The 21,403-nt window shown below is 42.7% G+C and overlaps 1 protein-coding gene across 5 annotated transcripts in view; it reads left to right on the forward strand.

Moving 5' to 3' along the window:
- Positions 1-21,403, forward strand: part of MRPS31 (mitochondrial ribosomal protein S31) — a 58,209-nt gene that overhangs the window by 24,751 nt on the left and 12,055 nt on the right. For 2 of the 5 annotated variants that reach the window (XM_062194327.1, XM_062194329.1), the window contains 2 exons: positions 122-265; positions 4,170-4,459. In XM_062194327.1, the coding sequence (XP_062050311.1) occupies positions 122-265; positions 4,170-4,399 (374 nt within the window). In that variant the 3' untranslated portion in view covers positions 4,400-4,459. Of the gene's footprint in view, positions 1-121; positions 266-4,169; positions 4,460-6,016; positions 6,182-7,490; positions 7,514-21,403 lie in introns of those variants that run through there. The other 3 variants (XM_062194331.1, XM_062194328.1, XM_062194330.1) reach the window with 3 other exon arrangements.

Raw genomic sequence — 21,403 nt, forward strand, 5'->3', positions numbered from 1 at the left:
GCTTGTATACTTTTTAAGAGTATCAAGATCTAAACCATTGGTCTAATTCCAGAGTTATTGTAATGTAGTAAGAAGAAAGATATTTTGGCTTGTGCTTATTTAAAATGTTTTTGTTACACAGAAACACCACCTTCGCTTTGGGATATTGAATTTGCTAAGCAGTTGGCTGCAGTAAATGAACAGCCCTTTCAGAATGCATTTGAAGAGATGATCCAGTGGACCAAAGAGGGGAAACTGTGGGAGTTCCCAATCAACAACGAAGCAGGTAAGCATTCGTTTCAGAGGTTGATGAAATTCAGCGGGTGGGGTTATCCCTGCCGGATGTTCAGTTTTGTAGTCTAGATGTTTACATGAGTTTCAGAACATTGTGTGAACATCCTCATGGTGTCCTAAAAGAAATTGGACAGTTGTTGAAAAAAAGAATGTGAGAATTTCACTTAATTCTAGATACTTGATAAGGAAAAAGAAGCAAAGTTGTGTGGCAAAAAATGCGTCATGGGGGCCAGTGATGTGGCATAGCGGATAAAGCCGCTGCCTGCAGTGCTGGCATCCCATATGGGCGCCGATTTCAGTTCCAACTGCTCCACTTTTTATCCAGCTCTCTGCTATGGCCTGGCAAAGCAGTAGAAGACAGCTGAAGTGCTTGGGCCCCTGCACCTGTGTGGGAGACCCAGAGGAAACTCCTGGCTCTTGGCTTCAGATCAGCACAGCTCCAGCCACTGAGGCCATCTGGGGAGTGACCCAGTGGATGGAAGGCCACTCTTTCTCTCTGCCTCTGCCTCTCTGTAACTCTCTGCCTTTCGAATTAAAAAAACAATGCATCATGAGTTAAGATATAAAAGGGCTGGGAACTACAGGTGAAGACAGTTTTCCAGGTGCTGGGCAGGATATTAGTCAGATGTGAGCTTATGGTTCATTTTTGGAAACTGTTACAACCCTTAGAGTCTTATGTTAGTGTCTTTTAGTCATAAAACTATTGCATTAATGAGATGAGATGCAAGATACTTGCATATATGTAAGATATTTGAATATGCCACTGGAAGCAAAAATGTTAAGAGGCTTTGGAAGTCTTTGTGGAATGTAGATGCTCTGAATTAACAATGTAATATTATGTACTTTCTTGGGTATTTTCTGGAGAGGTACCTTTTCCTCAATCAAAAGGAAAACAGTATTACCGTGCTATTTTTTTTTATTATTATTATTACATCCATGTTGTCATCAAACATGCTAGTGGAATTTTACAAATGCATTATTACTTAAAAGAAATGTGTTTCCTTTTTTTTAAAGATGTATTTATTTAATTGAAAGAGTTACAGATAAATCTTTTTTTTAAAGAGTTATTTATGTATTTGAAAGGCAGAGTTACACAGAGAGAGAAGGAGGGGCAGAGAGAGAGGTCTTCCATCTGCTGGTTCATTCCCCAATTGGTCACAACAGTTGGAGCTGCGCCGATCTGAACCCAGGAGCCAGGAGCTCCTTCCAGGTCTCCCACACGGGTGCAGGGTCCCAAGCACTTGGGCCATCTTCTGCTGCTTTCCCAGGCCATAGCAGAGAGCTGGATCAGAAGTGGAGCAGCTGGGATTCGAACCAGCACCCATATGGTATGCTGGCACTGCAGGCAGCAGCTTTAGCCACTATGCCACAGGGCTGGCAGAGAACTCTTCTGTCCACTAGTTCACTCCCCAAGTAGCCACAAAGGCCGGGGTGGGGCCAGGCTGAAGTCAGGAGCCAGTTGCTTTTTTCAAGTCTTCAACCTGGATGGCAGGGGCCAAGACACTTGGGCTGTCTTCCGCTGCTTTTCCCAAGCCATTAGCAGGAAGCTGGACATGAGCTATCTCCTATATGGGATGCCAGCATAGCAGGTGGTGGTTTTATCTGCTGTAGTACAGTCTCAGTATTTTGTATCATTATAGGCTATAACATCATACAGTATAGGCTATAACAAGGTATGCTTTCTTCCATCTATTACTTTAAAGAATACATTTGTGTGGCCAGAGCCCTGGCGCAGTAGGTTGATCCTCTGCCTGCGGCACCGGCATCCCATATTGGAGCCAGTTCTAGTCCCAGTTGCTCCTCTTCCAATCCAGCTCTCTGCTGTGTCCTGGGAAAGCAGTAGAAGATGGCCCAAGTGCTTGGCCCCTGCACCCGCATGGGAGACCAGGAAGAAGCTCCTGGCTCCTAGCTTCGGATCAATGCAGATCCGGCGGTTGCGGCCATTTGGGGAGTGAACCAACAGAAGGAAGACCTTTCTTTCTCTCTCATTGTCTGTAACTCTACCTCTCAAATAAATAAAAATCTTTAAAAAAAAAAAAAAAGAATACATTTGTTGGAGCCAACGTTTGATGCAGAGGTTAAGGTGCATCCCATATGAAAGTGCCTGGGTTCAAGTCTTGCCTCTGCCACTATTAACTTCCTGCTAATGTGAATCCTGGGAGGCAGCAGGTGATGGCTTAAGTACTTGAGTCCCTGCCACCCATGTGGGAGACCCAGATTGAGTCAGGCTCTTGGCTTCACTTGTCACACCCTGACTGTTGCAGGCATTTGGGAAGTGAACCAACAGATGGAAGATCACTCTCTGTCTCTATCTCTGTCTTTCTGTCTCTCTGCATTTCAAATAAATAAAAATTATTTTAAAAAGAAATATGCTTGTCATATATTATGGTTTCTGTATTCTTGAAGGTGTCAGGGTGAGGTAAGAAACAAAGACTTTGTAGTTGTGCAAACCTGAGTTCAGGTCACAGCTCTGTCAATTATTAGCCACTCTTGTTTAGTGCATACATACATAAGTAGGATCACTGTCTTCCTGGTAGAGTGATCCTTTGTGTAATGTTCCTCTTTCTCCCTAGTAATTTTCTTTTCTCTGAATTCTACTCTGATACTCATGTCTCTACCTTTTTTTTTTTTTAATTTGAAAATCAGAGAGAGAATGAGCTCCCATTCACTAGTTCACTCTCCAAATATCTGCAGTATCTGAGACTGGGGACCAGGCAAAGTGAGTAACCAGGAACTAAATCTGGTTCCCTAACTGAGTGGCAGGGACCTAAGTACTTGAGATATCACCTGCTGCCTCCCAAGGTACACATTAGCAGGAAGCTGGAATCGGGAGCCAACCCAGGCACTCAGATGTGAGATGCAGATGTCTCAAGTGATATTTTAACTACTATATCAAATGTCTGCCTCCATTCATACTTTTTATTTTTTTTAAAGATTTATTTATTTATTTGAAAGTCAGAGTTACACAGAGAGAGAAAGAGAGGCAGAGAGAGAGAGAGGTCTTCCATCTGCTGGTTAACTCCCCAGATGGCCGCAACGGCCAGAGCTGCACCTATCCAAAGCCAGGAGCCAGGAGATTCTTCTGGGTCTCCCACGCAGGTGCAGGGGCCCAAGGACTTGGGCCATCTTTTACTGCTTTCCCAGGCCATAGCAGAGAGCTGGATCGGAAGAGGAGCAGCCAGAACTAGAACCAGCACCCATATGGGATGCCGGCAGTTCAGGCCAGGACTTTAACCCACTGCGCCACAGCACCGGCTCCCATTCATAGTTTTTAAAAAACTAATATTACCAATTTAAATCTTTTTTTCATCCTGTTTACTTTCAATCTACCATGTGTTTGAAGTGAGTTTGTTGCAGACAGCAAATAATTGTGTCATATTTTAATATTCATTGTATCAAACTTTTGTGTATTTAGTCCTTTACATTTCAATTGTTGATTTGTCAGTCACCCATTTTATTTTTGTTTCTGTTCACTTTCTCTATTTCTCATTCCTCTATTGGTCTTTTCTTGGCTGCCTGTGGACTGCTATTCCATGTTTCACTTAGTTGTTTTAAAATAACAGTTTGTATAGTTTTTAATAGTTTTTAGATATGAAATATTCATTAATAATAATTATATCTACATTTTGAATATTTACAGTATGCAAAGCATTGTAAAAGAGCTTTAATGCTTTGTGTCTATATAATCTTTACTAAAGCTCCTGGAAGATGCTATTTTATCTTTATTATGCCTGAGGAGCTAATTAATTTGCTCACAGTCACAATTGATAAATTGATGAGCATACCTAGGTCTCTAGAGTTCATGGCTGCAGCTGTAATATTAAATTACATCATTAATATTAATTTTATGATACAAGCTTTACATTCAAAATTATATTTTTTGTCTCATCCCCTAGGTTTTGATGATGATGGTTCAGAATTTCATGAGCATATTTTCTTGGATAAACACCTGGAGGGTTTTCCAAAACAAGGACCAATTCGCCACTTCATGGAACTGGTGACTTGTGGCCTTTCCAAAAACCCATATCTGAGTGTTAAACAGAAAGTTGAGCATATAGAATGGTTTAGAAATTATTTTAATGAAAAAAGTGACATTCTAAAAGAAAATAACATACAGTTCAATTAAGATGTTGGAAATTTCTCATTGGATACTATAAATAAAATAATTTTACTAGAAATTTTCCTATATCATTGCATCTGATTTGATTGATATAAATGTTTTTTAATATAATGGTATTTAAAAAATATTCTTGCATGAAGAAAAGTCATCAGCATTCATAGATTCAGAAGAACATCAGAGAACTAATGTTTTAGACAAAGTCAGTCCCCTAACCTATTTGTTTCATTCAGGAATCATACTTCTTTGAAATACAATAGTTATTAGCCATTTATCTTATGACATCAAAGAGTGCTGTTATAAAAATTGAGATGATTTAGTGATAGACTTACATGCATGGAATATGCATGTTTATATACATGTATTTATATTACATATTTCTATTTTTTTGTATATTTCACACTAAATTAACTTCTCAGTGAGGCAAGTATAAAAATGTTGAGAGAAGTACAATTCAGGGAAGAAAGTGCCTGTGACTTGGAGAACTGAGAAAAGTGGTTTGTTCATGTGATAGGACACTATGGAAGTGAAAATGATTGAAGCAGATCTGAACACACGAATGTAGATGAATTTCAGAAGCAATGCTGAGTGAAAAAGTTGTCATACAACTTATATTGCATACAATGTAATACCAGCTTACAGAGTTCAAAAACCAAATTTTAAATATAACTCCTGAGATCTATAAATGTGATCAAGTTCTAAAGGAAAGCATGGGAATGATAAGCACAGCATAGTATTTCAGGAAGATTGGGGGTAGATTTTGTGAACAAGGAGGGACACCTAGGAGCTTCAACAGTAATCTTTCTGATTCTCATGGTGGCTGATAGGCTCACTGGGGTCAGTTTTCTTCCTTCCTTCCTTCCTTCCTTCCTTCCTCCCTCCTTCCCTCCCTCCCTCCCTCCCTCCCTCCCTTCCTTCTTTTAAAAAAAATTTTTATTTATTTGGAAGGCAGAAAGAGGGAGGGAGAGACTGATATAGAAAGATCTTCCATCCACTGTTTTACTGCCCAAATGGTCTCAATGTCCAGAACTGGTTCAGGCTGAAGCCAGAAGCCTGGAACTCTGTCCAGGTCTCTTACATGGGTAGCCCAAGTACTTGGATCATCTTCTGCTGCCTTTCCAGTTATCATTAGGAAGCTGGCTCAGAAGCAAAATAGCCAGGACTGGAACTGGTGCCCCAGTATGAGATGCTGGCATCATTGTAGGAGGTGGTTTATCTGGGTGAGCCATAGTGCTGGCTCCTATCCTGCTTTCTAAATCACAGATATTATTTTGTATGTGACATTTCATAATATTTTAAGGACTTAATTGAAATAGGTGCATCAAGGGAATATATGCAGAGTTTAGCCAAAGGAAGAATCACCAAATTACTTGATTCCAGGATACTTCCTATACAAAAACAAGCTAACACTCATAGAATGTTATCTAGAATGAAAAGGCCATCTGTATTCTTTTTTTTTAAAGATTTTTATTTATTTATTTGAGAGGTAGAATTACAGACAGTGAGAGGGAGAGACAGAGAGAAAGGTCTTCCCTCCATTGGTTCACCCCCCAAATGGCCGCTATGGCTGGAGCTACGCCAGTCCAAAGCCAGGAGCCAGGTGCTTCTTTCTGGTCTCCCACACAGGTGCAAGGCCCAAGCACTTGGGCCATCCTCCACTGCCTTCCCGGGCCACAGCAGAGAGCTGGACTGGAAGAGGAGCAACTGCACCCATATGGGACTCCGGCGCCACAGGCAGAGGATTAGCCAAGTGAGCCACAGCGCCAGCCCAGGCTATCTGTATTCTAATAAACTGAGATAATCAAATAAGAAATTCCTCTTTTGGAAGTGGTTTGAAGCGTTAGTTTTTTTTTTTTTTTTTTTCCCCCAAAGAAATCTTTTATTTAATGAATACAAATTTCGTTAAGTACAACTTTAGGAATATAGTTATTTCCACTGTACTCATCCTCCCACCCATACTCCCACCTCTCCTCCTCCTCCCTCTCCAATTCCCAGTCCCATTCTCCATTAAGATTCATTTTCAATTAACTTTGTACACAGAAGACCAATTTTATACTAAGTAAAGATTTCAATAATTTGTACACACACACACATGTGCACACACACACAGCGACACCAGTCTGCAACAGCCCAAGCCACAGACAAAAAAGCTGCAGAAAGAGCCTAGAGGTAATCCAGCTTGGAGTCCTGTGGGGGATAGTATTACTGCCAAACTAGAGGAGAAAAAACAAAGCGAGGAGGTGCACATTTTCTCTCTCCCCGATCACCCTGCAACTGTGTCCTGTAATAAGCCGATAGTGAGTGAGCGCCATTTTGAACATATGTAACAGCTGCATCAGCTCATGTCTGTGCCCAGCAACCAGCCAAGTGGAAACTCCTGAGATGTAGGGAGAACAGATAGGGTGCTAGATGCTTGTGACTGTGGGAGGCTTGTGTGCCAGATTGAAAACACTGAGGCTGCATGGGAGGACTCAGCTGTGGCTGGGACTTTGGGCAATCACTGTGGGAGGCTCCACACAAGCAGGGCTCTCTGGTTATCTGGTGTGAGACACTTCTGGGGAACCTGACCTTACCCTGAGGACTGCTCAGATCCTTTGTGTGGTCCTTTTGGCATAGCAGACAAATAATATACCCACTGGGGCTAGCACCCAGGCATTGATCCCCTTTGAGGGTGTGTCTAAGGTGACACACCCTTCACCCTGGAGCACTGAATAGAGCTCCTTGGCCACATCTACCTCATGCCTCTAGGTATTCCCCAAAAGCTGACATTCCACTAATCTATACAGACATAGTCCAAAGATAAAAGCCGCAACAGCAAAAAAACAAGAAACAAATGAGCATCTCCACAAATGCCAAATAACCAGTGTACCAATTCAAGAAATTCGAGAAATAAGAATAAGAAAGATAACATGATGCCCCCAAAAGAACACAACACTTTAATACTAGATTGTGAAGATGATGAGATGGAAGAAATGGAATTCAAAAAATTGATCATAGATTACTTAGAAGTAATCAGAAGCAAATGCATGAACTAATGAAATCCATACATGACATGAAAGAAGAATTCATGAAATTGAGATTTTTTTTTTTTTTTTGACAGAGTTATAGACAGAGAGAGAGACAGAGAGAAAGGTCTTCCTTCCATTGATTCACTCCCCAAATGGCTGCTGTGGCCGGCACTGTTCCAGTCTGAAGCCAAGAGCCAGGTGCTTCTTCATGGTCTCCCATGCGGGTGCAGGGGCCCAAGGACTAGGGCCATACTCCACTGTCCTCCAGGCCACAGCGGAGAGCTGGACTGGAAGAGGAGCAACCAGGACTACTACCCGGCACCCATATGGGATGCCAGCACTGCAGCGGAGGATTAACCACGTGAGCCACGGCGCAAGCCCCTGAAATTGAGATCTTAAAGAGAAATTAAAATGAAATCTTAGAAATGAACAATTCAATAGAAAAAAATTTTAAAATGCAGTGGAAAGCCTTAACAACAGAATCAGTGAGGCAGAAGAAAGGATATCCAACTTAGAAGACAAAGCACAGGAAATTATACAGTTAGGCCAAACACAAGAAGAGGAAATCAGAAAACTAAAAAAACACTGTTGGGAATCTACAGGATACTATCAAACAACTGAACATATAGGTTCTAGGAGTTCCTGAAGGCATGGAAGAGAGAAAGGATTAGTGAAATGATAACAGAAAACTTCCCTAATTTGGAAAAAAGAAAAGGACATCCAAGTCTCGGAAGAACATAGAACTCCTAAGAGACTATTGGAACTCATAAAGTAGCAGGATATAAAATCAACACACAAAAATTAGCAGCCTTTGTATACATAGGCAATGCCAAAGCTGAGAAAGAACTTCTAAGATCAATCCCATTCACAATAGCTATAAAAAAAAAAATCAAATACCTTGGAATAAATTTAACCAAGGATGTCAAAGATCTCTACAATGAGAATTAAAAAACATTATAGAAAGAAATAGAAGATACAAAAACATCTTCCATGTTCATGGATTGGAAGAATCAATATCATCAAAATGTCCATTCTAACAAAAGCAATTTACAGATGCACTGTGATACCAATCAAAATACCAACGACATTCTTCTCAGATCTGGAAAAAAATGATGCTGAAATTCATATGGAAATACAAGAGACATCAAATAGCTAAAGCAATCTTATACAACAGCAGCAACAAAAAAAAAAAAAAAAAAAAACCAGAGGCATCATAAACCAGATTTCAAGACATACTACAAGGCAGTTATAATCAAAACAAGCTGTTACTAGTACAAAAACAGGTGGACAGACCAATGGAATTTAATAGAAATGCCAGAAATCATTTACGGCCAGTCCGCAGTCCAAGCATCTACAACGAATTTATGTTTGACCAAGGAGCTAAAACCAATCCCTGGAGCAAGGACAGTCTCTTCAACAAGTAGTGCTGGGGACTGGATTTCCACATGCAGAAGTATCAAACAGGACCCCTACCTTACACCTTACACAAAGTCCACTCAAAATGGAATGAAGACCTAAATCTATGACCTGAGACCATAAAATTATTAGAGAGCATTGGGGAAACCACAAGACATTGGCACACCAAAGACTTCTTGGAAAATACCTCAGAGGCACAAGCAATCAAAGACAAAATTCACAAATGGGATTACATCAAATTGAAAAGCTTCTGTTCTGCAAAAGAAACACTCAGGAAAGTGAAGAGGCAACTGACAGAATGGGAGAAATTATTTGCAAACTATGCAAGTGATAAAGGATTAATAAATAGAATATATAAAGAGATCAAGAAACTTTTTAAAAGTATTTATTTATTTATTTGAAAGAGTTACGCAGAGAGAGGAGAGGTAGAGAGAGAGAGAGAGAGAGAGAGAGAGAGAGAGAGAGAGGTCTTCCATCCGTTCACTCCCCAATTGGCTGCAACGGCTGGAGCTGCGCAGATCTGAAGCCAGGAGCCAGGAGCTTCCTCTAGGTCTCCCACATGGGTGCAGGAGCCCAAGGACTTGGGCCATCTTCTACTGCTATCCCAGTGCATAGCAGAGAGCTGGATTGGAAGTGGAGCAGCTGGGTCTTGAACCGGCACCCATATGGGATGCCGGCACTTTAGGCCAGAGTGTTAACCCACTGAGCCACAGTGCTGGCCTCGAGATCAAGAAACTTACAACAACAAAACAGCCCAGCTAAGAAATGGGCAAAGGACTTAAACAGACATTTTTCAAAAGAAGATATCCAAATGCCCAACAGACACATGAAAACATGTTGAGGATCACTAGCCATCAGGGAAATGCAAATCAAAACCACAATTCAGTTAGAATGGTTTTTATATAGAAATCAACAAACAGCAAATGTTGGCAAGGATGTGGGGAGAGGGTTACCCTTATCCACTGTTGGTGGGATGTAAACTGATAAAACCACTGTGGAAGACAGTTTGGAGAATCTGAATATAGACCTACAATATGACCCAGCCATCCCATTCCTGGGAATTTACCCAAGGGAAATTATATCAGTGACTCTGCACCCCTATGTTTATTGCAATTCAACTCATAATAGCAAAAATGGAATCAACCTAAATGCCCATCAACTGAAGACTGCATAAAGAAATTATGGGGCAGGCGTCATGGCTCAATAGGCTAATCCTCTGCCTACAGCACCGGCACACCGGGTTCTAGTCCAGGTCGGGGCGCCGGATTCTGTCCTGGTCGCTCCTCTTTCTGTCCAGCTCTCTGCTTTGGCCAGGGAGTGCAGTGGAGAATGGCCCAAGTCCTTGGGCCCTGCACCCACATGGGAGACCAGGAGAAGCACCTGGCTCCTGGCTTCAGATCAGTGCGGTGCACTGGCCACAGCAGCCATTGGAGGGTGAACCAATGGAAAAAGGAAGACCTTTCTCTCTCTCTCTCTCACTGTCCACTCTGCCTGTCAAAAAAATTTTAAAAAAATAAAAAATAAATAAATTATGGGATATGCGGGCTGGCGCCGCGGCTCAATAGGCTAATCCTCCACCTTGCGGCACTGGCACACCTGATTCTAGTCCCGGTTGGGGTGCTGGATTCTGTCCCAGTTGCCCCTCTTCCAGGCCAGCTCTCTGCTGTGGCCAGGGAGTGCAGTGGAGGATGGCCCAAGTGCTTGGGCCCTGCACCCCATGGGAGACCAGGAGAAGCACCTGGCTCCTACCATCGGATCAGCGCGGTGTGCCGGCCGCAGCGCGCCGGCCACTGCGGCCATTGGAGGGTGAACCAACAGCAAAGGAAGACCTTTCTCTCTGTCTCTCTCACTGTCCACTCTGCCTGTCAAAAAAAAAATATATATATGGGATATGTACACTTTGGAATAGTAAAAAGCGGTAAAAAAAAATGAAATCAGGTCATTTGCAACAAAATCGATGAAAATGGAAAACATCATACTTAGTGAAATAAGCCCGTCCCAAAGGGAAAAATACCATATGTTCCCCCTGATCTGTGAGAACTTATAGAGCACCTAAAACAAAATCTGTAGTAGTGAAATTGACACTTTGTGAAGAAATGACTTGAACAGTCCTTGTCATGACTGTCGAGGAACAGTTTTTTTTCTCTTTTAAATACTATATATTGAACTCTTTACTTAACATAGAGCTAATCATATGTGTATAAAGTCAATTGAGGATGGATCTCATTAAAAATAAAGAGTGGGACTCTGACCTCAAAATCAGCCTTAAGACATTTAGATCTGGCTGAAAAGCCCATGAGAACAGTTCAGGCATGGAAAACCAAGATGCTGTGGCAAAAAAAAAAAATTATCTACATGAAGGATCTTTGAGAGTGAGACCTCAGTGGGAAAAAAGGTGCCATCAAAGAAGGCACTTTTCTCTGAAGGGAGGAGAGGACTTTCACTTTGCTTATGGCCCTGTCTAAATACTGATGGAGTTTGTGGACTCAAAAGGCTTCCATAGCCTTGGCAGCTCATGTCAAAACCCTTGGGTGATCATTGTCATCATAAATAAGACTGTCAATTGTTAACAACAGGAGTTTGTGCACTTAACTCCCCATGCAGGACCTCTGTCCTTAATGAGTTGTATTATGAGAGTTAACTGTAAAACTTTGCATTCACTACTATTTACTCAATGGAAGCAAGAAGAAATATTCTGATTGTTTCTTGGCTTGCTTCTTCTGAATTAACAGTTCTCAATGGCCTGCATGTGTTTTTCTCTCCTTCTATTCCTTTCTTTACCTTAGAGTCTGAAACTTTGGTTCAAATCTTTGCTCTGTTAATATGAGCTATGATCATGAGAACACAATCTCTTAGCCTCCATTTCCTCCTTTGAAAATAAGGGGAAAATTTCCTTCTCACAGGATTTGTAGGTGTTAGAATTGAATGAAGTTATTTCTATACAGTAACTGGCACATATTACGTGCTTCAAAATCAATGTCAAGTCTCTTTCCACATGCTCCTCCCAAGAGCTCCAATTCCAGGATGGACACATTTTACATTTTCAGATCTAGGAGCCATTACCTTTCATGAGTAAAATAGAATATATAATTTTTATTATGTGTTTTCCTCATCTTCCGGTATCCATAAAGTCACTGCTTTTTTAAGAAAATAAAAAGATTTTATTTATTTACTTTGAGAGACAGAGTTACCGATGAAGAGAGAGAGAGACAGAGACAAAGGTCTTCCATCTGCTGGTTCACTCCCCAAATGGCTGCAATGAATGGAGCTGGGCCTATCCGAAGCCAAGAGCCAGGAGCTTCATCTGGGTTTTTCACGTGGGTGCAGGGGCCCAAATGCTTGGGACATCTTCTATTGCTTTCCCAGACCATAGCAGAGAGCTGGATCGGAAGAGCAGCTAGGACTAGAATGGGTACCCATATGGGATGCCGGTGCCACAGGCAGAAGATTAATCTACTGTGCCACAGCACCAGGCCTGGTCACTCTTTCTTAGAATCAATTTGATGGACTCCTTTGTGGAGGAAATTGGAAATGGTAGAGACACTGAAACAGGAGGATTTTCCCTGCTCACTCTCTGAAATTAATCCTGCCTCATAGCTCCAGGCTCTCTCCTAGGAAGACAAGAGCCCAGGTATGTCCAAGTGAATGTTGCCTGCCTTACTATCTCTGGATGGTCCAAAGAAATAGAGCAACATATTAACAAAATGATAGCGATCAGCATATGTACGGGATTTTGCATAGTTTTGTCACATATCCCACTCCATCATTAATTTGTTTAGCATTTACTGAGCTCTGCCATGTGCTAGGTGTTTGCTAAACACGCGAGTCAGTACCTTGGTGAGACACTCCCTGGCCTAAAGTTAACATCTTTGTGATGTCCCAAGAGAAGCCTGCTCTTCCTACTTTAGTCAGTCACTCTTGACTTCTTAGTGTCTAATGCAGCACTCTCCTCAATATTTCCTGTCCTGAGCTTAGGGGTAGGGTTTGTGTTAACTTCTGTCACCTCTCAAGTCCCCTTTACAAGACCCAGAATATTGTCAGGCACTCAGTAAAACCAGTTGAGTGAATGAAAGATTGGCTAACACCCATGGAGAAGAGGCCAAGGTTCCATTGCTATCCTGTGTGATGGGTATGGCAGAGGAATGGGTTAGGGGATTGTCTTAGTCTATTTGTACTACTGTGATGCGTCTTCACAGAATTCATGGAAATGCATATAACAGAAAACTTATACATGGATTTTTTGAGCCCAAATAAATGTCTTTTAGTTCTATGTACCTTTTGAAGTATCCTCATATAGCAAATGTCACAGACTGGGTAATTTATAAAGATTATTTATTTTCTCTAGTTCTAGAGGCTGGGAAGTACGAGATAAAGGAGCCTGCAGGTTTGGTTGCCTGGTGAGAGTCCAGCCTTAAACGCTGCATCCTTGGGAGGGGGAATGTTGTATTCTCAGATAGCTGAAGGCAAAGGGGGAAAAGAGACAAATTGCTTTGGTCCAGACCTTTTATGAGCGGCTCCATTCACAAGGGAGGAGCCCTCATGGCCAATCAGCTCTGTAAAGGCCCCGCCTCTTAGTACTGTGGCAGTGGCAATGCCTACATTTTGGAGGGGATGCTTTCCAACAGTAACAGCTACAAAAGACAACGGCTGTTTGTCGGTTGCCAGCTTTGTCTTTTCTTTAAGGAGGCCTGTGTGAGGCCAGCGCTGTCTGTGAATGGCTGGGAAGATCTAATTCTAGGGTGCAAGATTAAGAGCGCCATCTGTGTGCTACTAGCGATAGGCTGCACCCTCCAAAACTGGCTTTATTCCAAATAAAAGTGATATCCTGGTCTCCACAGGCAAGGCCCTGTTGTCTGTCATGTAGTCCAGAATGTGCGTAGCAAGAGGCACGTTTTCTACTGCCTTCTATACTTTTTTCTTTTTTTTTTTTTTAACTAAATACCTAATTCTTACATTACCCTTTGTCTTCTTTCTTTATCTCTATAAAAACAGGGAAAGAGAATATGATATTTTTTTTAACTTTTATTTAATAAATATAAATTTCCAAAGTACAGCTTTTGGATTACAGTGACTCCCCCCCACCCCCCGCCATAACTTCCCTCCCACCTGCAACCCTCCCATCTCCCGCTCCCTCTCCCATTCCATTCACATCAAGATTCATTTTCAATTCTCTTTATATACAGAAGATTGATTTAGTATATATTAAGTAAAGATTTCAACAGTTTGCACCCACACAGAAACACAAAGTGTAAAGTACTGTTTGAGCACTAGTTATAGCATTACTTCACATTGGACAACACATTAGGGACAGAGATCCTACATGGGAAGTAAGTGCACAGTGACTCCTGTTGTTGACTTAACAATTGACACTCTTGTTTATGGCGTCAATAATCACTATGATAATATTTTTTCTAAAAAATTTTTTAGAGTTTTTCCTAAAATTTTGTCTTTTGAAAAAAAAAAAAAAACAGAAACAGGAATGGCTTGAGTTTTCTATCATGCATAGAATTAGAAGTCCCTGGGGCCACTGTTATAGCACAGGGGGTTAAGCTGCTGCCCATGATGCTGGCATCCCATATGGGTGCCAGTTCAACTCCCAGCTGTTTCACTTCCAATCTAGCTTCCTGCTAATGTTCCTGAGAAAGCAACAGAATATGGCCCACGTGCTTGATCCTGTGCACTCACATGGGAGATCCTGATGGATTTCAGGCTCCTGGCTTTGGCCTGGCCCAGACTTGGCCATCTGGTGAACAAACCAACAGATAGAAAATCTCTCTCTCCCTCTCCCTCTCTTCTTCTCTACCTCTCTCCCTTCCTCCCTCTCTGTCTCTCTCTCCATCTCTCCACCCCTGTGTGTATGTGTAAAACTCTGCCTTTCAAATAAGTAAATAAGTACAATCTTCAAAAGAAAAAAATCCCTCTCTTTTTGGCTTCCAAAAACATGAGCCAACAGCCAAAAAATAAAATGATTTCATGACTCTTCCTGAGATTCAGTAAAAGGAAACTTAATAGGTTTCAAAATAAAGATATACATTACTACCAAAAGTAAAAGATGGATAAGATCCTAATAGTCAAAATGTGACAGCAAACCAATGTCCATCAGTAGATGAATAAACAGAACGTGGTATACACTACATACAATGGATCATTCAGCCTTAAAAAGAAATAAAATGCTGTTGTTTGCTGCATGGATGGACTTTGAGGATGTTATGCTAGGTGAAATCAACCCGTCATGGAAGGACAAATATTGTGAAGTCACTTAAATAAGGTACAAATTCATGGAGACAAAAAGAATGGTTGGTTGCCAGGCCCTGGGGCAGCAGGGAGGGAAGGATGGGGAGTAGTGTTTAATGGGTGTAGAGTTTCTGTTTGGAAAGATGAGTTCTGAGAAATGATGCTGGTGATGGTTGTATAACACTGTGAATATACTTAGCACTACTGAACTGCACACTCAGCGGTTAGGATGGTAAGTTTCGTATTATATGAATCTGACCACAACAAAATTTTTAATATGATAAGTTATAAACCCTGTGTATAATGAAGACATTCCAACCATTTGAAGGAGAAATGCTCTATTCTCAAGCTCAACAGAAGATCACACATCATCCCAGGAAAGATTCCCATGTCCTTTGTGTTTCTGGGATGTGATCCAAGATCCCATGCTGCCTTTAGCTTGCTTGCTTTTAAAGATTTTATATATTAGAAAGACAGAGTCACAGAGAGAGAGAAGGAGGGAGGGTGAGATTGATCTGCCATCCACTGGTTCACTCCCCCAAATGGCTGCAATGGCCAGGGCTGTGTAGAGGTGATGCCAGGAGCTAGGAGCTGAGGCCAACAGAGGTGACTGCTCCGTACGTGGTAATCTATGGGTACTCGTCATCCTTGTTCACCATCATCATCATCACAGCCACCACTGGCCAAAGGTACTTTACGTACATTATGTCACTGAATTTTTGCAATACCTTGTGAAGTAGGTGTTCTTCCTGCTCACAGAGATTTAATAATTTTCCCACGGTTGCTAGGTAAGTAAGTGGTGCAGCCAAGACTTAACTACCAGATCAGCAGAATCCAAAAAGCAAGTACTTTTTCTCTTACTCCTCAAGAATAATATTAAGGGAAGCTTTGTGGCACAGTGGGTTGAGCTGCTGCTTAGGATGCTCATATCCCATATTGGAGTACCTGGGATAGAGTTCTGCCTCTGCTTCCAATCCAGCTTCCTGCTAATGCACCTGAGAGGCAGCAGAAGATGGCCCAAGTGCTTGGATTCCTTCTACCCACATGAGAGACCCAGGTGGAGTTCCTGGCTCCTGGCTTTGGCCTGACCCAGCCCTGGCTGTTGCAGTTTTTTTTTTTTTTTTTTGGGGGGGGGGGAGTGGTCAACCAGCAGATGGAAGTGTGCACTGTTGTGCTCATTCTCTCTTTCTCTCCTTCTATCACATTGCAATATCCAAATAAATAAGTGTGTAAACCTTTAAAGAATGGCTTTTAGGAACAATTATGTGGATAATCTGGGAATTTCTTTTAGACACTGTGAGATGCACTGAACCCATGCATAGGAACCTTTCAGTGGATTAGGGTTAAGGAGGGAATTAACAAGGCAATCAGGGTTTCTGGAGACTAATTCAGCAAGGTTATTTGGGACTGCGAGGGAAAATTAAAGCAAAAAAATAGGGGCCAGTGCTATGGCGCAGCGGGTTAACACCCTGGCCTGAAGTGCCGGCATCCCATATGGGCGCTGGTTCTAGTCCTGGTTGCTCCTCTTTCAATCCAGCTCTCTGCTATGGCCTGGGATAGCAGTGGAAGATGGCCCAAGTCCTTGGGCCCCTGCACCCACATGGGAGACCCAGAAGAAGCTCCTGGCTCCTGGCTTTGGATCGGCACAGCTCTGGCCATTACGACCATCTGGGGAGTGAACCAGCGGATGGAAGACCTCTCTCTCTGTCTCTACCTCTCTCTGTAACTCTGTTTTTCAGATAAATAGAATAAAAAAAAGCAAAAAATATAAGTGGAAAAAATGTCACAGTGGCCATAGTGAACAAAAATGTTTTTAATGAAATACTAAATTAAAAAGAGCAACTAGGAAGAGAAATAATTTTTCCGACATTATTGTGGACATCTAGAAAATTGCTCTTTCAGATTGCAGCTCAGCTACTTGTAGACCTGGGAATGGTGATTTAGGATGCTGATTTCTGACTTTAGGATTCTGGTTTCTGACTCTGAGTATACATGTATATCTGATTCCTATACCTTCACCAAGAGGGATCTGCAAAAGAAAGGAGAGGAAGGAAGTGAGGTGTGCTGTATGGGTGGCTGCTAGAAATCTCAGGTTGGAAATATTGTCCTAAGTGAAGTTTATGAATTAAATGGATTGAAATTCCCCATGTGCTCACTGCTCCTCATTACTGTGCAAAATCTAAATTCCTTAACAGCTTACAATTGAATTTACTTGAGAAAGAGAGAGAGAGAGAGTGAGTGCTCCCATTTACTGGTTCACCCCCCAATAGTTCGCAACAGCTGGGGCTGAGGCAGGTTGAAGCCAAGAACCAGAACTCAGTCTGGGTTTCCTACATGGGTGGGCAAGACACAAGCACTGGAGCCATTACCTGCTGCTTCCTACAGTGCACAGCAGCAGAAAGCTCTAAGCAGGAGTGGAGCTGGGACTTGAACCCAGGCACACTGATAGGGGATGTGGCCATCCCAAGCATTTTCCAGCTGCTAAGCCAGATGCCTGCCCAAATCAAAAGATTTAAATGCTATGAAGATCTTTCAGAGATATTAAAAATTAGGAGTTCATTGACCTATGCCACCTGAATTTACTCTGGCTAGTGTGCACCGACGCCACAAAACAGAGCCACCAAGCTGTGTACGCAGGCTGTGGCCACTTGTGTACTGAAGCTTGCCTTGAGCGTGCAGGCCAAGCTAAGAGGAGGCAGGAAGCATAGCATTTCAAAACTGAAGCATTTCAAATGCCTGTCTGTGACGCCCTCATTTACCAGTGTGGAAGTTCAAGGTCCAGGGAGAGTAACTTGCCAACAACTTTGTAGCTAGTTGATGGCCCTGGCTGAGCTGTCTCCAGATGTCAGACAGGGGCCCAACCTTTGATCCTGTTTCTCTGCACCTAAACCACTGGCTCAAGCAGGTGAGGGTTATTTTCTGAATGAACAACAGAGAGTTCAATAAGCTCATGAGGTAAGTAGTATGCAAATCATTTTTAAAATGTCTTAGAAGTTTGTAAAGCACATGGTTTTAGACACAAGTGGTGCAGTAGGAGGGGGAATTCTGCATCTCGGTGCAGACAGCAGCAGCAGGATGTGGTTTCTAATGTGCACTAGAATAATAGCTCTTCAGTTGATGCTTATTCTTATTTTGTTTTTATTTGTCTCATTCATTTTTATGTATTTTAACAGTTTTACTGTCATTGACATATAAAAATCATGTATACAACATGTTAGGTGTACAACCTGATATTTTGCTATACAGGTATGTTATGAAACGATTACCATAATCAAGGTAATTGCCATACTTAGCCCTCCTACATAGTTAGCCTTTTCATGGGTGTGTGTATTTATTTTGTTCTTGAAATATTTTTAGATTTATAGAAAGGTGCAAAGAATAGTACAGAATTTACAAATACTGTTCACACAGGTTCCACTAATGTTAACAACTTACATAACTGTAGTTCAGTGATCAAAATCCAGAAATGAACTTGCATACTATGCTGTTAAAGCATACCATCCCTTCCCCTGTGTCCTTTGTGTGTTTCTGGGATGTGATCCAAGATCCCATGCTGCCTTTAGCTTGCTTATTTTTAAAGATTTTATTTATTTATTTGAAAGACAGAGTCACAGAGGGAGAGAGAGAGAAGGAGAGAGAGAGAGAGAGATTGAGAGATCTACCATCCACTGGTTCACTCTCCAAATGGCTGCAATGGCCAAGGCTAGGCAAGGCTGAAGCCAGGAGCCAGGAGCTTCGTCTGGTCTCCTGCATGGGTGCAAGGGCCTAAAGTCTTGGGCCATCCTCCGCTGCTTTCCCAGGTGCATTAGCAAGGAGCTGGATTGGAAGTTGAGCAGCTGGGGATTGAACCAGTGTCAGGCAGCAGCTTAACCCACTGCACCACAATACCGCCCTTCTATCTTCCTTAAAAATGTATTTATTTTTTAATTTATCTTTTTGTATACTATTTTGTTTAATTTTTAAATAAACACCGAAGGAGCCATTAAGCTTTTGTTGGGGCACAGTTAGTGACAGAGAGCTCACTTTTTCTTTTTTAAGATTTATTTATTTATTTGAAAGGCAGAGTTACAAAGAGGCAGAGATAGAGAGAGATCTTCCATCTGCTGGTTAACTCCCCAAATAGCTGCCATGGCCGGAGCTGAGCCAATTCAAAGCCAGGAGCTTCTTCTGGGTCTCCCATGTGGGTGCAGGGGCCCAAGGACTTTGGACCATCTTCTGCTGCTTTCCCAGAAGCATTAGCAGGGAGCTCGATAGAAAGTGAAGCAACCGGCGCCCATATGGATGCTGGCACTGCAGGTGGCGGCTTTACTTGCTATGCCACAGCACTGGCCCCAAAATTTATTTATTTATTTGAAAAACAGAGTTACAGAGAGAGGGGGAGGAGACAGAAAGAGAGATATTCCATCTCTGGTTCATTCACTCCCCAGATGGCTGCAATGGCCAGGGGTGGGCAGCAAGGGCACAAGTATTTGGACCATCTTTCTACTGCTTTTCCAGGCGCATTAGCAGGGAGCTGGGTCAGAAGTGGAGCAGCTGGGACTGGAACTCGTGCCCCTATAACACGCCAGCGTCACAGGTGGCAGTTTCACCTGTTGTGCCACACTCCAGCCCCTGCATTTAGTTTCTATGTCTCCTTAGTTTCCTCCAATCTGTGACACAGTCTCTCCTTGTCTTTCATGGGCTCTCCATGAGCACTGGTCAGCCGATTTGTAGAAAATTCTGCAATTTGGGTTTGTGCAACATTTGTCTCATGATGAGACTGGGGTTGTAGGACTGGGGGAGGGAGACCATCAGGTGAAATGTTCTTCTCATTATTTCTTATCAGGGGCACATGATGGCTGCCTGACTTTTTAGTGATGCCTACCTTGGTCTAGTGGTTATGGTGGTAGCTGATGGGTTTCTCCACTTCCAAGTTACTAGTTCTCTCCTCCCTTAAAAAAAAATATTTCATTACCTATTTGAAATGCAGAGTGACAGAGAGAGAGAGGGAGAGACGGGAGAGATATCTTAAATCTGCTGGTTCACTCTGCAAATCTCTGCAACAGCCAGATCTGGGCCAGGCCAAAGCCAGGAGCCAAGGACTTCATCCGGGTCTCCCAGGTGGGTGACCAAGACCCAAGTGCTTGGGCCATCCGTAGCTACCTTCCCAGGTGCATTAGCAGGGAGCTAGATTGGAAGAGAAGCAGCCAGGACCCCAACAGACATTCCAATATGGGATGCCAATTTTGTAAGCCGCTGTGCCAAAACCCAGGCCCCTCTTTTGCCCTTTGAAATTGATAAATATCTCACGTATTGATTCAGTCCCCAAGAGCCTGCAACAGCTGCGGCTAGGCCAAGGCCAAAGCTGGAAGCAGGAACTCAGTCTGGGTATGCCATGTGGGTGTCAAGAACCCAACTCCTTGAGCCATCACTGCTGCGTCTAGGGTGCGCAGTAGGAGGAAGCTGGAGTCAAGAGCTGGAACTGGGAATACAGCCAGGCATCGTGATGTGGGAGGTTGGCGTCTTACCCATTAGACTGAACACCTGCCTCTACACTTGCTTTTTAATTCCATTTTTCATGAATTTTGTGATGTCCCAGCCATGCTGTAATACTGAAGCCGGCCCTGGGGCGGGGAAGAAGAAAAGTTTGAGACACCCAGATGAGGAGACGGCAATAGTGAGAGTAGTTTAAGGAGCTGGACAAGGTGGGGGGAGCAATGGTGCAGAGCCTCGAAAGCTGCGTTGGGTTTTGTGTGGAGGACATGAATAGCACGAGGGTCTTCACAGCCCACAGAGCCTCTGCTGAGACCCCAGACTCACTGGTTCATGCATGACTGCTTTCAGAGGCCTCTGCCTCTCCTCATATTCCTGGTTGTACTGAGCTGTACCCGCCACACTGACCTGCCATCACCTGCTTCTGTGCCCATCTGCCAGCTCACTGTGAGCCCCTTGTAAGCTGACTTATTCTATCTCCATGGCTAGCACAGACCAATGTCTGATAAATAGAGTAGAAATGAATGAAGTAATTCAACTGCCTACTCCTGGAACACAGTTTTCAACGTGAGGTACAGGCACCCACAGTGGTGATGGTGGTAGAGAGTCTGTTGCTGGAACTTGAATGGGAGATGCCTGTGAACTTGGATAGGAAAAAAACTGCCTTCTTATTTCCACTCTGCTGTAGCTGAAAATGAGTATTTCTTTCAACTGCAAATGTGGTCAACAAAGCACAATAGTATTAGCAGTAGCCAGGATGGTCACCACCAGAAGCCACGGCTGTTTTCATCTCACATCAGAGTCGTTGCAGATACATGAAGCTATAATTTATATTCATGACTACTTCAAAATTATAGTAATTATTATACCTGACACTAGATCT

Source organism: Lepus europaeus, chromosome 6 (genome assembly GCF_033115175.1).
Source record: "Lepus europaeus isolate LE1 chromosome 6, mLepTim1.pri, whole genome shotgun sequence".
In the NCBI taxonomy this organism is placed as follows: Eukaryota; Metazoa; Chordata; class Mammalia; order Lagomorpha; family Leporidae; genus Lepus; species Lepus europaeus.